Raw genomic sequence first — 16,387 nt, forward strand, 5'->3', positions numbered from 1 at the left:
TTAATTTTTAATTAGTTTTAATAAATTTCTTTCATATACAAATTTAAATATTAACATATTTATAATAAAAAAAATTATAATTTCTAAAATAAAGAATTCAAATTTAAATTATTATTTTATGAAAATTTATAGGCACAACAAAAATAAGTTTTCTTAGTTGGGCTTTACTAGAAAATTACCCTAATAAAAAATGAGTTAGGGTTTTTAAGTCGAGATCGCAAACCTCACACGACATCTCCTCTCCTCTTCTCTTCCCCTCCTTTTTTTTTTTCTCTCTCCCTCACTGCCTGCGCACCACCAAGCCACGCAACCCCCTCCCCACGAACAGTCGGCAGCCACCGCAGCAGCAGGCGTGCCTCCCCCTCCACGAGCAGCCAGCAGCAGGCTACGTTGCACCCTCACAGCAGCAGCATAAGGCTGCGTTCCTTCTCACCCACCAACGGCAGCTGAGCTGCGAAACAACCACCAGCAGCGGCTGTGACATCGATTGTTCAGCCTCCACTGTCACACTCATCTCCACCACATCAACCATTTTCCTTTCACCCCCTTTTTCTAGTTTCACCATTGTGAGCCATCTCCTCTTCCCCTTTTTCATTTTTTTTGTTCTTCTAATTAAAATTTTATAAAGTTTATGAGTTTGGTGTTGATTTTGTGTTAATTTCATTGAATCTTATTATGGGTAAGAGTTTGATTGATGATTTGAATATAATTATGAATTAGGGTTTGAAGTATAAATGAAAAAGATGGTTGTGTGCTATTTTGGTGGTGTGGTGATTGATTAGATAACTTTACAAGTTATTTTAAGGCTTAATTTTGTTGATTATTGTTGTGATAGTGATAGTTGATAATGGTTGTGATTGTATTTGACTATAAAAGTGGTTTTGGTTGTTAATTGGGAGTGATAGTCGGTAATTGTTGTTAATTACAAGTACTCTTGTTAGGTTGTTATTGAAGTTTTAAATGCATAATTTTAGTTAGGTCATGATTATGATGTCAACTTATTGTTGATGGTTGCTAAAACTACCTGTTGTGATGTTTTGATTGTAATTTTCTTGCTTTGGAGAATGTAGCGATTGATATCGCGATTCAATAACTTTAAAAACTTGTCATTATCGCTATGTTAGTATTATATTAACATCGCAAAGACTTAGGTGTAACTTGTTATTTTAAAGGTAATGTGAACCGATGTAACTCAACTTGAGTTTCTGAAAAGGGAACGCTTCACATAATAGTTTATTCTTAAATTGATGGAAAGACCTATATTGTTGTTGAATTAATGAGTATGATTTGTGTTGAATGAGATGTGCGCGTGCTAGAGTAATTGGAAACTTACCTTGATCGTATAATAGTGATTTCTTTGGTATTTAGTTGGCATGACAAAGTGAATAAGTGGACTTATTAGTTCTACTCCTAATTTACAGGTGCCCATTTCATAAGAGGAAGATAGAACTTTAGTTGGGTGATTTTTTTGACTTTGATCGTGCAGTGACGCTTACAGGTACGTACACGCAGTAACTAACCCGTTTATGCAATTTTCCTTAATACATTATTGTTTATTGTCTTAATATGTATTGTATCGAAACTATGAGATGCTAGTGAGTAAACTTTATATGAAGAATTATCAACTATGAAATCCTTGAGCTTAGAATAGTTTAGAGAATAGGAGTACTAGTAGAAGGCGGGGACCATCCCATTATTTACTTAAGAATTAGATTATATCTTACTTGGAGTTAGAATGACTCCTTTATAGGTGAATTTCAAATTTTGTTTGAGTTGTTCAGTGGATTTTGGCGTTTTGCTTTCCCAGGGCACTCATTAATAGTAGAAAGCGGGAGTTATTCCCATTTGATAAAGCATTAGATTATGCTGAGTTGGCGTGACTCGACTGGATTACGTCCGGTTGATTTAGTAGTCCCCTAGGTGAGATCCGACGGGATCACTGGAGGTATGAGCATACTTTTGTCATTGGGCGCCGGATGGCCGATATCGCCCCTTAACTGAGGTGTTAACATGCGGGCTTTGCAAAGCGCAATATGGTGGCCTCCTCACTGGATTGGTACCCTAGTGTGTTTTATTTTCCCAAAGTTAGGATCCAAAAGGGTCAACTGAAGGGGGTATGAGCTCATACTTTGCCATGGGCGTCGGATGGCCGATAACGCCCTTGGCCTTGTCACTATGCCATGAAGTAGAGAAAATATCCACTACTCTTGAATATTCTTCGAGGGATTAGAAATCCTGAAAGCAAATCGTGGAGTAAATAGGAAGTGTTAGGTATAGGAGAAAAATCCTTATTGTCGTTTAATATTATTGTTCTATTCACTTGTTTTGTGGTTCTAACTACCATAAATTCATTGATTACTGACGTGTACTGTTTGTTTTCATTGTTGATTGCTTGTGTTTGATGACCCTACTATGACACGTTGGTCTATGATCTTACATTGAGCAGGGGCAATATCATAGATAGACATTACATGTGATGAAGCTTCTTTGCATTGCATAGGGCCGATAACGCCCTTGGCCTTGTCACTATGCCATGAAGTAGAGAAAATATCCACTACTCTTGAATATTCTTCTAGGGATTAGAAATCCTGAAAGCAAATCGTGGAGTAAATAGGAAGTGTTAGGTATAGGAGAAAAATCCTTATTGTCGTTTAATATTATTGTTCTATTCACTTATTTTGTGGTTCTAACTACCATAAATTCGTTGATTACTGACGTGTACTGTTTGTTTTCATTGTTGATTGCTTGTGTTTGATGACCCTACTATGACACGTTGGTCTATGATCTTACATTGAGCAGGGGCAATATCATAGATAGACATTACATGTGATGAAGCTTCTTTGCATTGCATATGGGGGTAAATGAGTGAGAATCTTGAAGTGTACAATAATCTTATTGTCTACATGTAGTTTCTTTTTGATTAAGTTCTTTATGTTTTGAGTTTGAGGTACATGTCCTCCTTTGTGTAAGTTATTTCCGCTGCGTTGTTTATCTCTTGTTTGTATGATTTAAATAGTTTATCATTCTCTTTCTTTCTTCGAACTCAAGCGATTTCAATGGAACCATGATCCATGCTTAGCATGTCGACCAAGGATTAGGCGATGATCATTCCGTCGTGATATTTTGTTACAAGGCCGATGCTTAGCATGCCCAACTTTAGGGCAGATGTTGTCGAATTTTACGCACAACCTAGTTTGGGGGATTTCCTACTCCTTTAATTAAACCATCCAACTTTCTCTTTTTATTTTTATTATTTATTTTATATTTATATTTTTAAGGTAACACCCGAATTTCTTCCGTCCCCTTGCGGTTTTGGTTCCCTATAGAGGTCGAAAATTGAGGGGTGTTACTGCAGTCGTAGTGATCACTTGACGAGGTTTTTGCAAATTGCTTCTTGATTTACCCCTTTTCTCTGGTAATCAATTTTGCAGTTATGTTTACTTCAAAATTTATGTCTTTTTCTTTCTTTTAGTTACTTTTTAGTGATATAATCTCAAATTATTTACCTTATTTCTGTTTTATTGGACGATATCTTATTTGTCGTTAATTTGCTTTGGTTTGTTTAAATTAAATTGAAGATATATTATGTTGAGCCCTTAACTCTTGGTAGATTGAAATATGATTTGGTTTTGATTTCTGGAATTTGATGGTTTCATAACTTTGAATTTGGAAAGGGTGAATTATGGATTGATTTGCTTTTTTAACATTTAGAAGTTGTGTTCCATATTCCCACAATCCCATTTCCAAATTTCAATCTCAATCCCCACGTAGTCTCTACTTTTGATTTGCTAGAAACCACACGATACATTCACTGGCTCACAGCTCATCGCCACAACATTAACCGTGAATTGGCTAGACTCTCGAGGCTCAAGCAGTCGAGTCTGTGTTGTGCCTTCCTCTGCTTGCTGCCTCCAATCCCTGTTTGCTTCTGTCGTACGCTCAAGAGTCAAGCCTCAGAGGAACCTCCAGTCCTCCAACAACGTCCAGTCTTGAACTAGAACCACCACAGCACGTCGGCACCACTAGTAGGGGTATGCATCGGTTCAAACCGGCTAGAACTTGTTGGACCAAAAGACCAGATTTTTATATATGGTAAGATCGGAGACCGTACCGGTTCCATCCGCTCCGGTCCAAGTCTAACCCGGTCCGGTCCGAGTTTAGACCGGTTACACTGAAAGCAATTTATGATACCAAAAATAAACTAAAACAGGAAGATTCAAAAATAATTTAGCAAATTAATTATTGTAAAATTAAAAAATATTTGAGTTGAAAAATTATTTCGTGTTAGAAATAAGAAATATTAAGCCCTTTAGATAAGTATATACATAAAGATCATAAATATTATTTCTCTTCAATATTACTTTTCTATATATCTGGTCTAATCCAGTCTAACTCGGATTTTTCCGGGCTTAGACCAGACCGGATCGGAAACCCGGAATGAAAAATAAGTAAGACCTGAAACCCAGACCGAATGCAGCTGGTCCGGTTTCAACCGGTTTCGATCCGGACCGCTGGTTCGATCTAATTTTGCATACCCCTAGGCACCACCTTCTTTTATTGACTTCAATTTTAGGTATAATTTTGTGATCCAGAAATTAGGGTTTCTTGATTTGAAACTTCAGTTCAATTATTTGTATGCCATTATCAATTCTCAGTAAACCACATATTATAAACTGATAATAACTTCTGTTATTATTAATTGTAGGAAATTAGGAATCTATTCTTACCATCATGTTATTATAAAGCATATTAGAATCCAATTTTTTTGGAATTGAGTGCAGTCTTATAAGATTAAATGACAGAAAAATGATAAATTATTCTATATAACTTTGAATAATAAATCTAATTTTATTTCTTATAAGCATGAGTAGCCAACAATAATCAATAATCATTTTACACATGAATTTTTGCTGACATTTCGGAAAAATTATCTCAAAATTTCTTCTATATGTTGGTGCCCTCAAGGAGCTTGAACCCTAGATCCACCTCTGATAAGTAATTTGAATTATTCTACTTGGAATTTGTTCGATGGGAGAATTGTTTTCTTTGATAAATGGGTAAAGTATCAGGACTTGATAATTTTGTTGCTTTAGTAAATTTGCTTTCTTGGACTTTGTCAATGCCCTCCAAATGCATGATTACTTTCTTTGAATTTCAAACTCTCTTTTTTCTCAAAAATAATTGCAGGTCAAAAAGTAAAATGTTGTCAAGATGGAGCAGATCAATGGTGACTGCAGCTGGATTACAGACAAAGATTTTAGGTTTTATTAATGGTGAAAATGTTTTGTTACATCAAAATTGTGCCAAAGTTGCTGCCTTTTCAACGGCTTCTTCATCCTTTGATTATGTTGATAAGAGTTTTGATAGCAGTAGTATTGCCACGGTGAGAGATTTTTATGCTTATATAAGTTCAACAAACGTGAAGCGACTCTGTAATTATTTGTTGAGCAATATGAATGAATTTGTTGTGTGTTGATATAATATTATAAACTAATATTACAATATATACTATATATAAGCTCAAGAAATTTCAAGCGATGTTACAATATATATATTCTATTCTGGATGAAGTCGTCACTTAGACTAGCATTAGGACATAGCATTTCGAGTTCATGTTATATACCATAGTCATTGCTTTAGGAGATAGTATTAGTGTATTGTGATTTTTGGCTTGAAGTGAATTTTTGCCAGTGGTAATTTTTCGCTTAATGTTACTTTTTGTATAAATTGTTGGTTGTCTCTTTCATTTGTTTTTCTAGTTATTAATAAATAGTTTAGGGTGAGAACTTGAGTTTTGGGGACATAGTGTGTCATGAGTGTATGAATTCGTATCATACGATGCTTTGATTTTGAGGTAGCTAATATGTATGCTCTTATCCTTATGATCGGGTGCACCGTGCACCTTACACAGCCTTACAAAACCAAATAAATATGGAACATGGCTAATTAATGCGTACAACAATTAGGTATTTAGAGTATAGAAGAGAACTTCATTATGTGAGGATAGATTGTTGGAAAAATAATCTCTCATTTTGGCATTATTCTTGGTTTTCATGCATGTAGGTGAGTTTTGGTATAGTTATGTTGATTCAAGGGGTATCTGACTATTGGTTACTTTATATTACATAACCTATGGTTAGGCACATAAGCAATCTTTTGTGAAGGTATTAGTGATGCATCAACCAACCTACTTATTGATTTCAGAGCACGCTAGATTATATATTCTTGCTCATTCAGGATCATTATGCATTTAGTGGTGGTTTTCTGTAGGTTGAGTTAATGCTTTATTGTTGGTTTTCTTGTTAAAAAGTTATTAGTTTTACAATTATTGTGTGTTATATAGGCTATCTTTGAGTGCAATATTTGTTGAAGAACCACTCTTATCTTTTAATATGATAAACTAAGGGGCCTTTATATTTAAGTGTCCCTTTTTGTTTATATGTTATAGCTTCTTTACAAATGGATGATACCTTAAATTGTTTATGTTGTACTGCCTTACATATATGGAAGGCTACGTGGGGTTGACTTTTCTGATTTAGTCATATTTGCTGCTTGAATTCTGTAGGTTAAGTTGGACAAATTGTTCTGGTCAAAGCCTTGTTCATTGGCATTGGCTAAGGATTCACCTTTAAGAATTGAAGAACCAAACTACGAGGGCTTTCGACGTTTCTTCCTAAAGTTGATGCTCTTTTATAGTCATGAAAGCAAGTCCATTCGAAGGGCAACTGTGGTTTACAAACGCATAGTCACACAAGTTGATAAACCAGCTATCTACAACAGTAAGTTTAAATAGCTTTTTTGATTATTCTTAACTGAAAGATATGTAAAAAAAGAATGGCTTGTGGTTGTATGGAGCTTGATATTATTCTGTTTAAAGTCTTATCAACTTGTTACATTTCTAATAAGGTGCTTGGCTTGGAATCTTTATGCTTTATTATTAATGAATATTACATTTATGTATTATTTTTCTTATATAAAATCTACAAAATATTCACCATTACTGTAAACTAACTTCTATTCCATGGAATTGAATTTAATCATTTATTAATATCTTTTTTTATGTATGCTTAAATAAGTTTACTGTTGAATATTGATTTTCCTTTCATTTTGCATCTTGCAAATCTACAGAATCGAGGCTTCCTTTTCCTAAATTCCTTTAATTATATGCTTCAATTGGTACTCCTTATTGGATGTCAAGAACCATGCTTCATTCCTTTATCTAACTTGAGTGATGCATTTTATTATTTTGCTTGATGCGGAGCAATATGACTTAATTGGGAAGAGTTTTTCTTTATAGTGATCATCCGGCCCTCTCTTGCCTCATTTTCAACTCTCTTATGATCTTATCTCTTCTCAGATTTTGTTTTTAATTGGTCAAATATTAGTCCTTATGAAACGTTAATTTTTGCTTTCTTGCAGCTTTCCACTTGGAAAAAACTTTTAAAACTACTTTCTCCCTCCTTGTGCTTCATATGTGGATGTGCTTGCGACGACTCAAAGAGGAAGGACAAGAAGGTGTTGAATTTGGACAGTTTGTGTATGAGATTTACAATCATAACTTGGAAATGAGAGTATCCAAGGCTGGGGTTAGTGTCATCTGATATCTCAAAAGTTAATTTTAGATGTGTATGATCTTTGTATGATTCTTTATGTTTATAGTTTTAGTGTCCGTCACTATGACCTTTTTTTCAAAATAATTTTGCAATAATAATGCAATTTTTACTAAGAGTGTAGCCGATGGAGATTGTCACAATTTAATTTATTCTTCACATAAAAGTAATAAAATTCATCGATATTTGAACATCCCTAGCTTCAGTTTGCAAGTTAGATAACATACTAGCTGACTATTCATTCTTTTAGCTTTTGTTATTCAGTAACCTCTAATAGAGTGAGTTGCACAAAGTTACAATTTGATGTTTCATTTGTGAATGGGAGTAATTTCTAGTCCATGAGTAGAGATTTAAAAAGCTTAGTTGAATTCATTAATTGCATGGGAACTAGTTCAATTGGCAGTTTGAATTTCATTGCATAAATGCAATATTATCTCATTTTGTTTCTTAAAAATCAAATTTTTTTTTTGCAGACTAAAGTAGATGATGTTATACTTTTAGCTTTAAATTGTATTTAAGCGCCAACTTAAGGTCTTTGCAATCAAAAGTCACTTGAAAACTATTGCGTTGTTATTACAAGGATGAGCATAAAATGTTTCATAGATTCGACCCTTCTCTCCACCTTGGTAGGAGCCAATGTTACTAGGATCGATGGGTTGCCTATTGTTTAGTGATCTGGGTATGTCAATGGCTACCTGGATCATGATCCATAGATTATTCGATCCTGAAACCCCGAATGCACCATTGAATAAATCGAAGAGTTAAAGAAAAAGTGGTTATGCGATCGAAAATATTGAAAGAATTGGCAATCATAGGTAATTTTGTGATAAATTGGGTATCATGTTATTGTAGGTATTTTAATATGAGTATTAGTTAGAAAAATTAGTATAAATAAAGAATGTGGGAGTAGAGAAAGATATCAGATATATTATATTCAGATTTTATGGGTTTTATACTTGTGTCTTAGGGACGTTGGAAGCCTCTAGAAAGCTTACGCATCTTGTTTCAAGCTATTGCATCAATAAACTCTACAATTCTATTTTGGTCTTATTTACATTTTTGTATTCTTCTAATCTTCACAACAATGGCAGAATTAGTCTATTACGGATTTCTACCATTGATGCTCCATAGTTTGCAAAAAAGGATGAACAACAGAAGGCCAAAAAGTGGAAAAAGAACTGAAGGGTTCAAAAGTGTATAAGAATGCACATCCATCCTCTCTTCTAAGGTTTTTTTGAGAAGACCAATTTTAATTACCTAATTGGCTATATTCAACAAATATTAGTCTCATGCTCTTTTCTTTTTCTGTTTGCCTTTTCTTTTTTCTATTCTTATTCCTTCTTATTTTTCATTTTTTCACTTATTTTTCAATCTTTTTGTTTTACTTTTAGTAATCAACCCAAACTGTACCTTGATACGAAATGAATCAATCCAGTGCCACAAAAATTCAAAACCAATTTCTTTTCGATCTAACCTTAGATTTGAAAATTGACGAAATACATCCTCGGGGTTGGATCATTCCTTAATCCGAGAAACATTGGTGGGAGCCACTTAAGTGGCATTGAGGCTTTGTAATGTGTATATATCTCAACCTTAAACCCTGAATCAATGTCGATTCTGAGATTATAAAACTGATAATTGTTAATGTTTGTTAAGCCTTATCCTAGATGCCTACATCTCCTTATCATGCATAAGAGGCTGTAAATTCAAGTATATCAAAGGGCAAAGGGCATTATTGTCTAAGCAACAAAATAAGCTTCTAGATAATATACTTTTTGTTATGTTACAATTAGTGCTCAAGTAATGTTTGTTATTTCTTCTAGTTTATTAGGAGGGAATCTTTATGGTTAGACTAAGATTATTAGGAGGGAATCTTTATGGTTAGACTAAGTGAAGTACTAGGTAAGCTAAGGAGTAAGGGATGTTGGAGTGATTAGGCATGTTGAGTTTTATAATGAAATAATACTTGCGCTACACATAAAGCTCATCCATCATCTTTTGTGTAATACAACATCCACCACTATTTTTGCTTTACGATTGCAATACCCTTATTCTATGCAATGCTCTTTTGTCTAACCAATTCGTAACCCCTTCAAACAACCTCTCACCACCATGGAAATTACCTGTTCATTACATTCCACCTCATGTAAACAAAGTTTTTAGTGAGCAATAGTTAATACATAAACCTTGATGGAAAACTCTTAATTCTTTATAAATTTGTAGTAGTGAACTTTATTTGGCTTTTAGTTTTCTTTCTCTTGCTTTTTTGTTCGGAAAGTATATTAGTGTAACCTAGTTGGTAATTCTTTTCTTTTAAATACCCATATGACTGTCTTAATATGAACTCTTCCAATTTTTATCTACTGCTCGATGCCTGTAGCTTCTCATCCACAATAAAGATAATTTTCTTTGTTCTCTTTGCTTAGGATTTCGGCAAATGATGCCAATATGTGATTTCATTGATTGACTTTTGACCTTTTGTTGTTGTTTGTCTTTTTTAGTTATTAAAGCAATTATTCTTCTATTTCTTTTTGTCTTGAATTCTTGGGTTCTTATTTCCAGTTGATTCCAATTTTGAGTTAAGGTATCAGTTATTACTGGATTTTCAATTCTTCCTTATTTTTGTGCTACCAAATTCTCAGGTTAATTTGTTATTGACCAAGTGGATGAAAGATTTGGAGAAAATATTCTATGGAAACCTAGTTGCATATGATGCAGCCTTACTGCCAGAAGCTGGAAAAGATGCTCTTTCCAATGTCCTATGGAGGTATTGCCTAAATTAGGAGTAATGTTTATAGTGTTTCTGTTAGTGTTTTCAATTATGTTTATGTTCATCCAGTTTCTAACTTTCTTCAACTAATTTGTTGTGCATGAAATAAGCTCGCCATGATTTCTTCATCACCTTTCAAAAACTTGTGTCATTGATTATATAGTATTCTTTTGGCTGCTCAAAACTATGATCAAAATGTTTGTGCTCGAGGCAACACTTATAAAGGAAAAGTATCACTTTTGGTCCTTTGGAAATTATCATTATGACACTCATACAAATGAAGGTTGGAAAAGGGATTTAAACTTGAAGAAATTTTTATCTTGGTCGATAAAGAGTAGGTAGGCTGGAAAGACTATAGGAGATATGTAGAGAGAGTATGGAGACAAATGAACTAGATGAGTTGTGGTGCTTTGATTTAGCTATTTTTGGCATTGATTTGCTTACTTCAATGTTGACTTTCATGATCATTCTACAAGTTGTAGTTTCTTGTTTGATTCATCTCGTCCTTATCAAAGTTGCTCTTTGACTTTGTTGCTTTAAATGATTTTACAGCTATTTGTATTTGGGTGAGGAATATGTCTATGCAGACTCTGGGTTGTTCATGGTTCCCAATATGTGTTGCTTTGTCGGATTCTTGCATGGTTAAACTAAACAGATTGGCCCAAAAAATTTATGGGTAGTGAGGGTTATAATCTTTAGGCTTCAAGAATTGGAGTACAGTTTTGATGGGATTGATTTACGTCTCTTATGGTCGTAAATATGAAGATCAAGGTCCCTTATTTGGAGGGGAAACTTGCACTCTTCTTAATTAGGGCTAAGCCCCAGGCGTAATAGTTACCTTTACCACTCCTAGAGTTCATGATTTGGTGCTTTTTATACCAGTTGGTTGCAGACATGAAAGATAAGTGTGGAGCGTTGCTTGGCCTGTTGGCTTTTGACCAAGTTTTATGTGATTGTTCTTCCAAATTTGGGATTCTCAAGGCTCATGATAAATGGCAAGGCATTTGAAGGATCCACTTTTGAGCCCAATAATTAGGGTATGAATATTCCTAGTCTTAAAGATAGTCTTGTGGAGAAGTCTTAAGTTTAGACTAATCAATAAAATGTACCATTATAAAAAGGGTCTTAATTGGAGTTTTTGATATTTAATACTCTCTTTAAGACTCATGTGAGCCCTTTTTACAAAGCAAAGGCCAATCATGTTATCACACTAACATTTACATAAAAAAATACTGTTTTTTAAAAAATGTTTTTAGAGTATGAAGTGAATCATGGGATAAAGTGTAAAACTAGGAAGAGTCTTGTATGAGTCTAAATATTGAAAAGTGAATAAAAGTTAGTGAAAATCTGATATGACAAAGTTTGAAGATTGTGGTTTGAGTGTGGATATTCATACCCTAAGATGAAGCAGTTGGCACTTGGTCCTTGGAGTTGTTCATGGCATTTGAGTGTTGTGTATTTCATTGACTTCTAATATACTAATCTAAGGTGGTCTAGAGGCTTTAGGAAACTTTGTACTTTTGCTAGACGGCCAAGTCTATTGTTGTAGATTGGAGAATTAATCTTGAAGATCTATCAGGAGCCTAGTGTAGAGCTCTCATTTCTCAACCTTTAGCTTAAAAGCTTGATACTTGTGAGGGGACAAATATCAAACTTCTTGAGACCTGAGGTGATATTTGAGAAACTAGAAAGTACTTCTCAAGAAGTGACTTTATTATATTTGATTATGCATAAACATTGCTTCTATTCAGCAAATACTTTGATCCTTTCTTATCTAGATTGCTCGACTCGGTTCTTTTATATAAATCTCTCTCAATTAAAAACATTTGTGTCATGGAGTCTTACAACTCTTGACCTCATCTTTTCTCTCCTTTTAAACACAATTCAGTACTAGTAGTCTAAATTGTTTGTTGACTTCTGATTAAATGTTTCTAGATATTCTTATTCAATTATATTTTTATTTCAAGTATTTGGCTATGCTGACTAGAACATTTACATAGGTGATTTGGGAGGTTATATTTAACCCTATGCACCTTTGTCTCCCAATCATTTTTGTTTAGTTGCGCAAGACTGTAGGAGCAAAGGCTTTAAGGAAATTAATGAACTATTTAAATTAAAGCCACATATCCAACATAGAGTATAAATTATATTCATTGAAGAAAGTAAGTAAATATCTGTTGTACCAACTTTTACCAACGAGTTTTCACTTGTCCACGTACTAGTTTGTTGTCTTCTTTTTATCTAAGCAACAACTATTTGCTGAAGTTTTAATCAAAAAAATCGGGTAAGGCGAAATGGTAACCTCGTGAGGTTATCTATAATAATGCTCTTATTCCTAGACATTTATTTTTTGACACAGCAACATTTGGTAGTTCTAAAACATTATGATTTTCTGTATAAATTCTGGCTATTTCATGATGCAGGAATGTGTTTTCTGAGGATGGTGAATCAGAACCAAGTGATGCTGCTAAGCATCTTGTTCAGGTGTGTTTGCATCATTGAAATTTACTCTAATTTTCTTATTGCCATGTGATTCAGAGTACGATTACTCTAGATGTCTAATCATACATACTAATAAAGATGTAAAATTCCAAATGTTAGATCTCATGGAACAATATTATTGGTGGACCATTGCTTACGTGGCAACTGAAATATAATGCAACAAGCTCACAAAATTTGTCTATATCATATCATATTTAGTAATAAAGATGTGAAATTCCACATGTTACATTCTAAGAGTCCCTCATAGGTGGACCATTGCTTACATGACAGTTGAAATATAACAGCCAATAAGCATGTCAAAATCTGTGATAAGTATAAAAAAACATAAGAATATACTAAATATAATCTAGTAAATAAATGCTATAGTCTAGAAATGATAACTCAAATACAAACTTAGCTGTAAGAAAATTTATTTAAGTCAGTTTTCGACTTGAGAAAACATGTATTTATGTATACTATTTGTGGTAAAAATATCGAGACTAAAACCAGTAACTAATTAGTATTAGTATTAAGAAAATTTTATTTAAGATATACTTTGACGTTAGTAATTATAATTATGTCAAATAATTGCAATATAAATTTGTAGTAATTCATACCTTAAAACTCTGAATAATTCTACGATTTATATTTTACTGATGCTGTTACTGATGTTATGCTTGCACCTGCTGCTCGTTTTCACCCCTCAAATTCCCTCTGGCAGTGCCTCTTTTCTCAGATTGTCATTGCTCCATAATTCATATCCACTTTTTGCTGTGTTGTTTCCTGTTAGAAACAGAATCCCCTTGAATAGTGTTATATATCCACGAGGCCTTTTTGAAGGGTCGCCATTAGGAAGTTGACAAGTGAACTTGTGCTCTTTTAGGGAAATTGAATAATTTTGTAAAGGACAAGAGTCAAAGTCTTGACATTTTCAATTTCGTTTCTTATCGTTATTGCTAATTTTTATGGGGTTTTTTTTACTGTCACAGACTATGGCTCGATATGTTTCCCGTGAAATAAATTGTCTCTCCTTGACTGGTAAGTGGCTCGTATCACTGCTCTAAATATTTGGATTCTTTCACCATAACGCTGTTGTTTTGTGGTATTCAACCAATATGTTTAGAATATTGTTAGTTTTCATCAATAGTTGAACCTAAACTTAAGCTCCTGCTTAATGGGAAGCTAATGAATCTAGGACTGTAGGGAAATCGGTCAATCATTGTGCTAAAATTCTATTTGTATTATTCTCCATGAGTTAGAGAACTTGATATTTTCTGTGTGGTAGGAAGTGCTCAAAGTCACAATCTGCAAAATGCTGTTAATAAGTAATCATTACTTGCTCCTCTTTGTACTCTGCCTTGCTTTTCTGTGCCTTTTAGTTTGTATCGAAGTAGCATTGCTTTGTGACCAAGGTCGTAAATGGAACCTTGTTCTTAACCCATCCTTTGCTGTTGTTACTTGGTATTGTATTTTGACGGTTTTTTTTGTGTCTCCCCAGTGGTCATTTAGATGTGTGCCAGTTGATGCTTCTGTTCTTGCTCTATATTTACATCTTCTAACTCATTTTTGAGGGTGTTGACGTGCTGTGGCCCCATTTCAGATTATCTTCTCTTATTAATGAACTGTTATGAGGCCCGAGAGTGTTAATGTCTAAAGCACCATTTTTATACTCGTTGATTTTGAAGTATTTCTGGCATGTTGCTTCTTATGGTAGCAGTGTCTTTGACAATTTGTGGTTACACATTGCAGATAAAGAAGCCATGTTCTCTGGAAACTTTATGTTCACCTCACTAGAGAATCCAGCCTCCATTGCAAGGAAACCATGACGATGAGATTGATATTAAGTTTTTGGTGCTAGCCAGATGATAATGTAGGTTTTCTCTAATGATATTGTTCCGTAAATAAAAACCATTAAAAAAAGAAATATTTTTTTTTTGTCATTTTTCTGGTTATAGTAGAGTCTAGTAAATGTGAAGCAGTTGTTCTTTGAACTCGATCAATTTTCATTGATGCCTCCAGCTTTAGCTAGGCAGTTGAAATTATCAAGTTGGTTTTATGTTTTATGTATCATCATCATTATCCTACCCAGTGTATTCCGCTTATAGCTAAACTATGGACATGATCTGGGCAGGGAAGGACAGCGGCAACTCATACCCATAAAGGAGATGATTTATATATACTTTGATTAATTTATTGAATTTTTTTTTTAAATTTCGCGCGGGTCAGTTTTTGGATTGATCAAGGTAAAATAGTGAAATACTATCAGTTCCCACTTCCCAGTGTGTAACAGTGCCTAAAGCTTCACTTCTGGCTTTGGGACATTCTTCAATTGTATCGATCCATGGATGTATTCTGTTTTGAGCATATGAATATATATCATCCTCTATGCAACTAAGATCATTTAATACTGTTTTGCACGTTTTCCACTGACCACATTCATCCCCATACATATTCCGCTTTGCTGCTAATATATATGTCGATGCTCAACTATATTTTGATTTATAGTTAAAAATGATTATTAAAAATATTATTTTTTAATTTTAATAGATGAAGTCAAACACGTTTTATTTACACCTCAAACTTAATAAAGTACAGGTATTGTTGATAATCAGTTTTCCAAAGTGTATTATTGCAAATTTTTAGAATCACACGATCTTATGAGTGGATTCTACCGATTTTAATCTTATCCTATTATTGATTCTAGGTTGAATTTTAATCCTAACAATCTTAGTCTTATAACAAATTATATTTTATTATACTGGTTAATGAGGCATGTGTTATACATGTGCTCCCCTAAATATTTCAATTTCAATTAAAACTTAAAATAAATCAAAATATTATACCTAAACCAGTTGAAGTAATCGAATTGAAGTTTTGAAAGATGAGACTTAAATGATTTTGGTTGATGGCGTAGCAAAGAAAACATGATGTGGCTCAAAGCAAAGTTGCTAAAACTAAAATAAATTTTTCTACAATAAAATTAACGTTTTTTATATAAGATTTAGTAGCATTTAAAAAATATCACTCATGTATTTTTAGTGTAATAAATATTGATTTTTAATGTTTTACTATTAAGTGATTTAGGGATATTTTATTTGGCGTTTAGTGACATATGTAATTGTTACTTTAGTCTATAGTGACATTTATGAGAGATATCACTAGAACCTATGTCGCGAAAAACTTTAGTATGATTTTTTTATTATGATGCTAAAGGGTTCAATAAATGTCACTAAATTCACTGTCATTAAGAAATTTAAAAGTGACATTTAAATTAAATGTCACTAATTATGTTTCACTAAAAGTAAATTATGATGTAGTGACTATTGAATTGATGTAATATTGGTAGCTTATGAACACTACAAAAAAAAGACACAATTCCGACCATCCAAAATAGTCGGAAATCAGTTGGTATAGAGCTATACCGACTGATTTCCAATTATTATTATCATCATCATCATCATCATCATCATCATCATTTGTAGTAGTAGTAGTGCATTATTAGTCATATTAGTGTATTATTACTCGT

At 33.5% G+C, this 16,387-nt stretch overlaps 1 protein-coding gene across 2 annotated transcripts; it reads left to right on the forward strand.

Moving 5' to 3' along the window:
• The first annotated feature begins 188 nt into the window (after positions 1-188).
• Positions 189-15,261, forward strand: LOC130825418 (uncharacterized). 2 transcript variants are annotated; one of them, XM_057690635.1, is made up of 10 exons: positions 189-566; positions 1,422-1,498; positions 5,188-5,383; positions 6,566-6,779; positions 7,420-7,586; positions 10,253-10,377; positions 12,804-12,864; positions 13,851-13,899; positions 14,611-14,731; positions 14,993-15,261. In XM_057690635.1, exons 3-9 carry the CDS (start codon positions 5,201-5,203, stop codon positions 14,685-14,687), a joined length of 876 nt encoding a protein of 291 aa, XP_057546618.1. In that variant the 5' UTR covers positions 189-566; positions 1,422-1,498; positions 5,188-5,200; the 3' UTR covers positions 14,688-14,731; positions 14,993-15,261. The 2 variants fall into 2 exon arrangements, with proteins under 2 accessions (XP_057546618.1, XP_057546617.1); XM_057690634.1 differs by having other exon boundaries at positions 14,611-15,261.
• The last annotated feature ends 1,126 nt before the right edge of the window (positions 15,262-16,387 follow it).

This window comes from Amaranthus tricolor, chromosome 10 (genome assembly GCF_026212465.1).
Source record: "Amaranthus tricolor cultivar Red isolate AtriRed21 chromosome 10, ASM2621246v1, whole genome shotgun sequence".
Taxonomy (NCBI): domain Eukaryota; kingdom Viridiplantae; phylum Streptophyta; class Magnoliopsida; order Caryophyllales; family Amaranthaceae; genus Amaranthus; species Amaranthus tricolor.

What these genes read in the sequence shown, in the direction of transcription:
- LOC130825418 (XM_057690634.1), top strand. Translation starts at nt 5,201, where the DNA reads ATGTTGTCAAGATGGAGCAGATCAATGGTGACTGCAGCTGGATTACAG. An exon ending in TGAGAGTATCCAAGGCTGGG is followed by an intron (nt 7,587 to 10,252) that starts GTTAGTGTCATC and finishes CCAAATTCTCAG; the next exon opens with GTTAATTTGTTATTGACCAA. An exon ending in CTGCTAAGCATCTTGTTCAG is followed by an intron (nt 12,865 to 13,850) that starts GTGTGTTTGCAT and finishes TTACTGTCACAG; the next exon opens with ACTATGGCTCGATATGTTTC.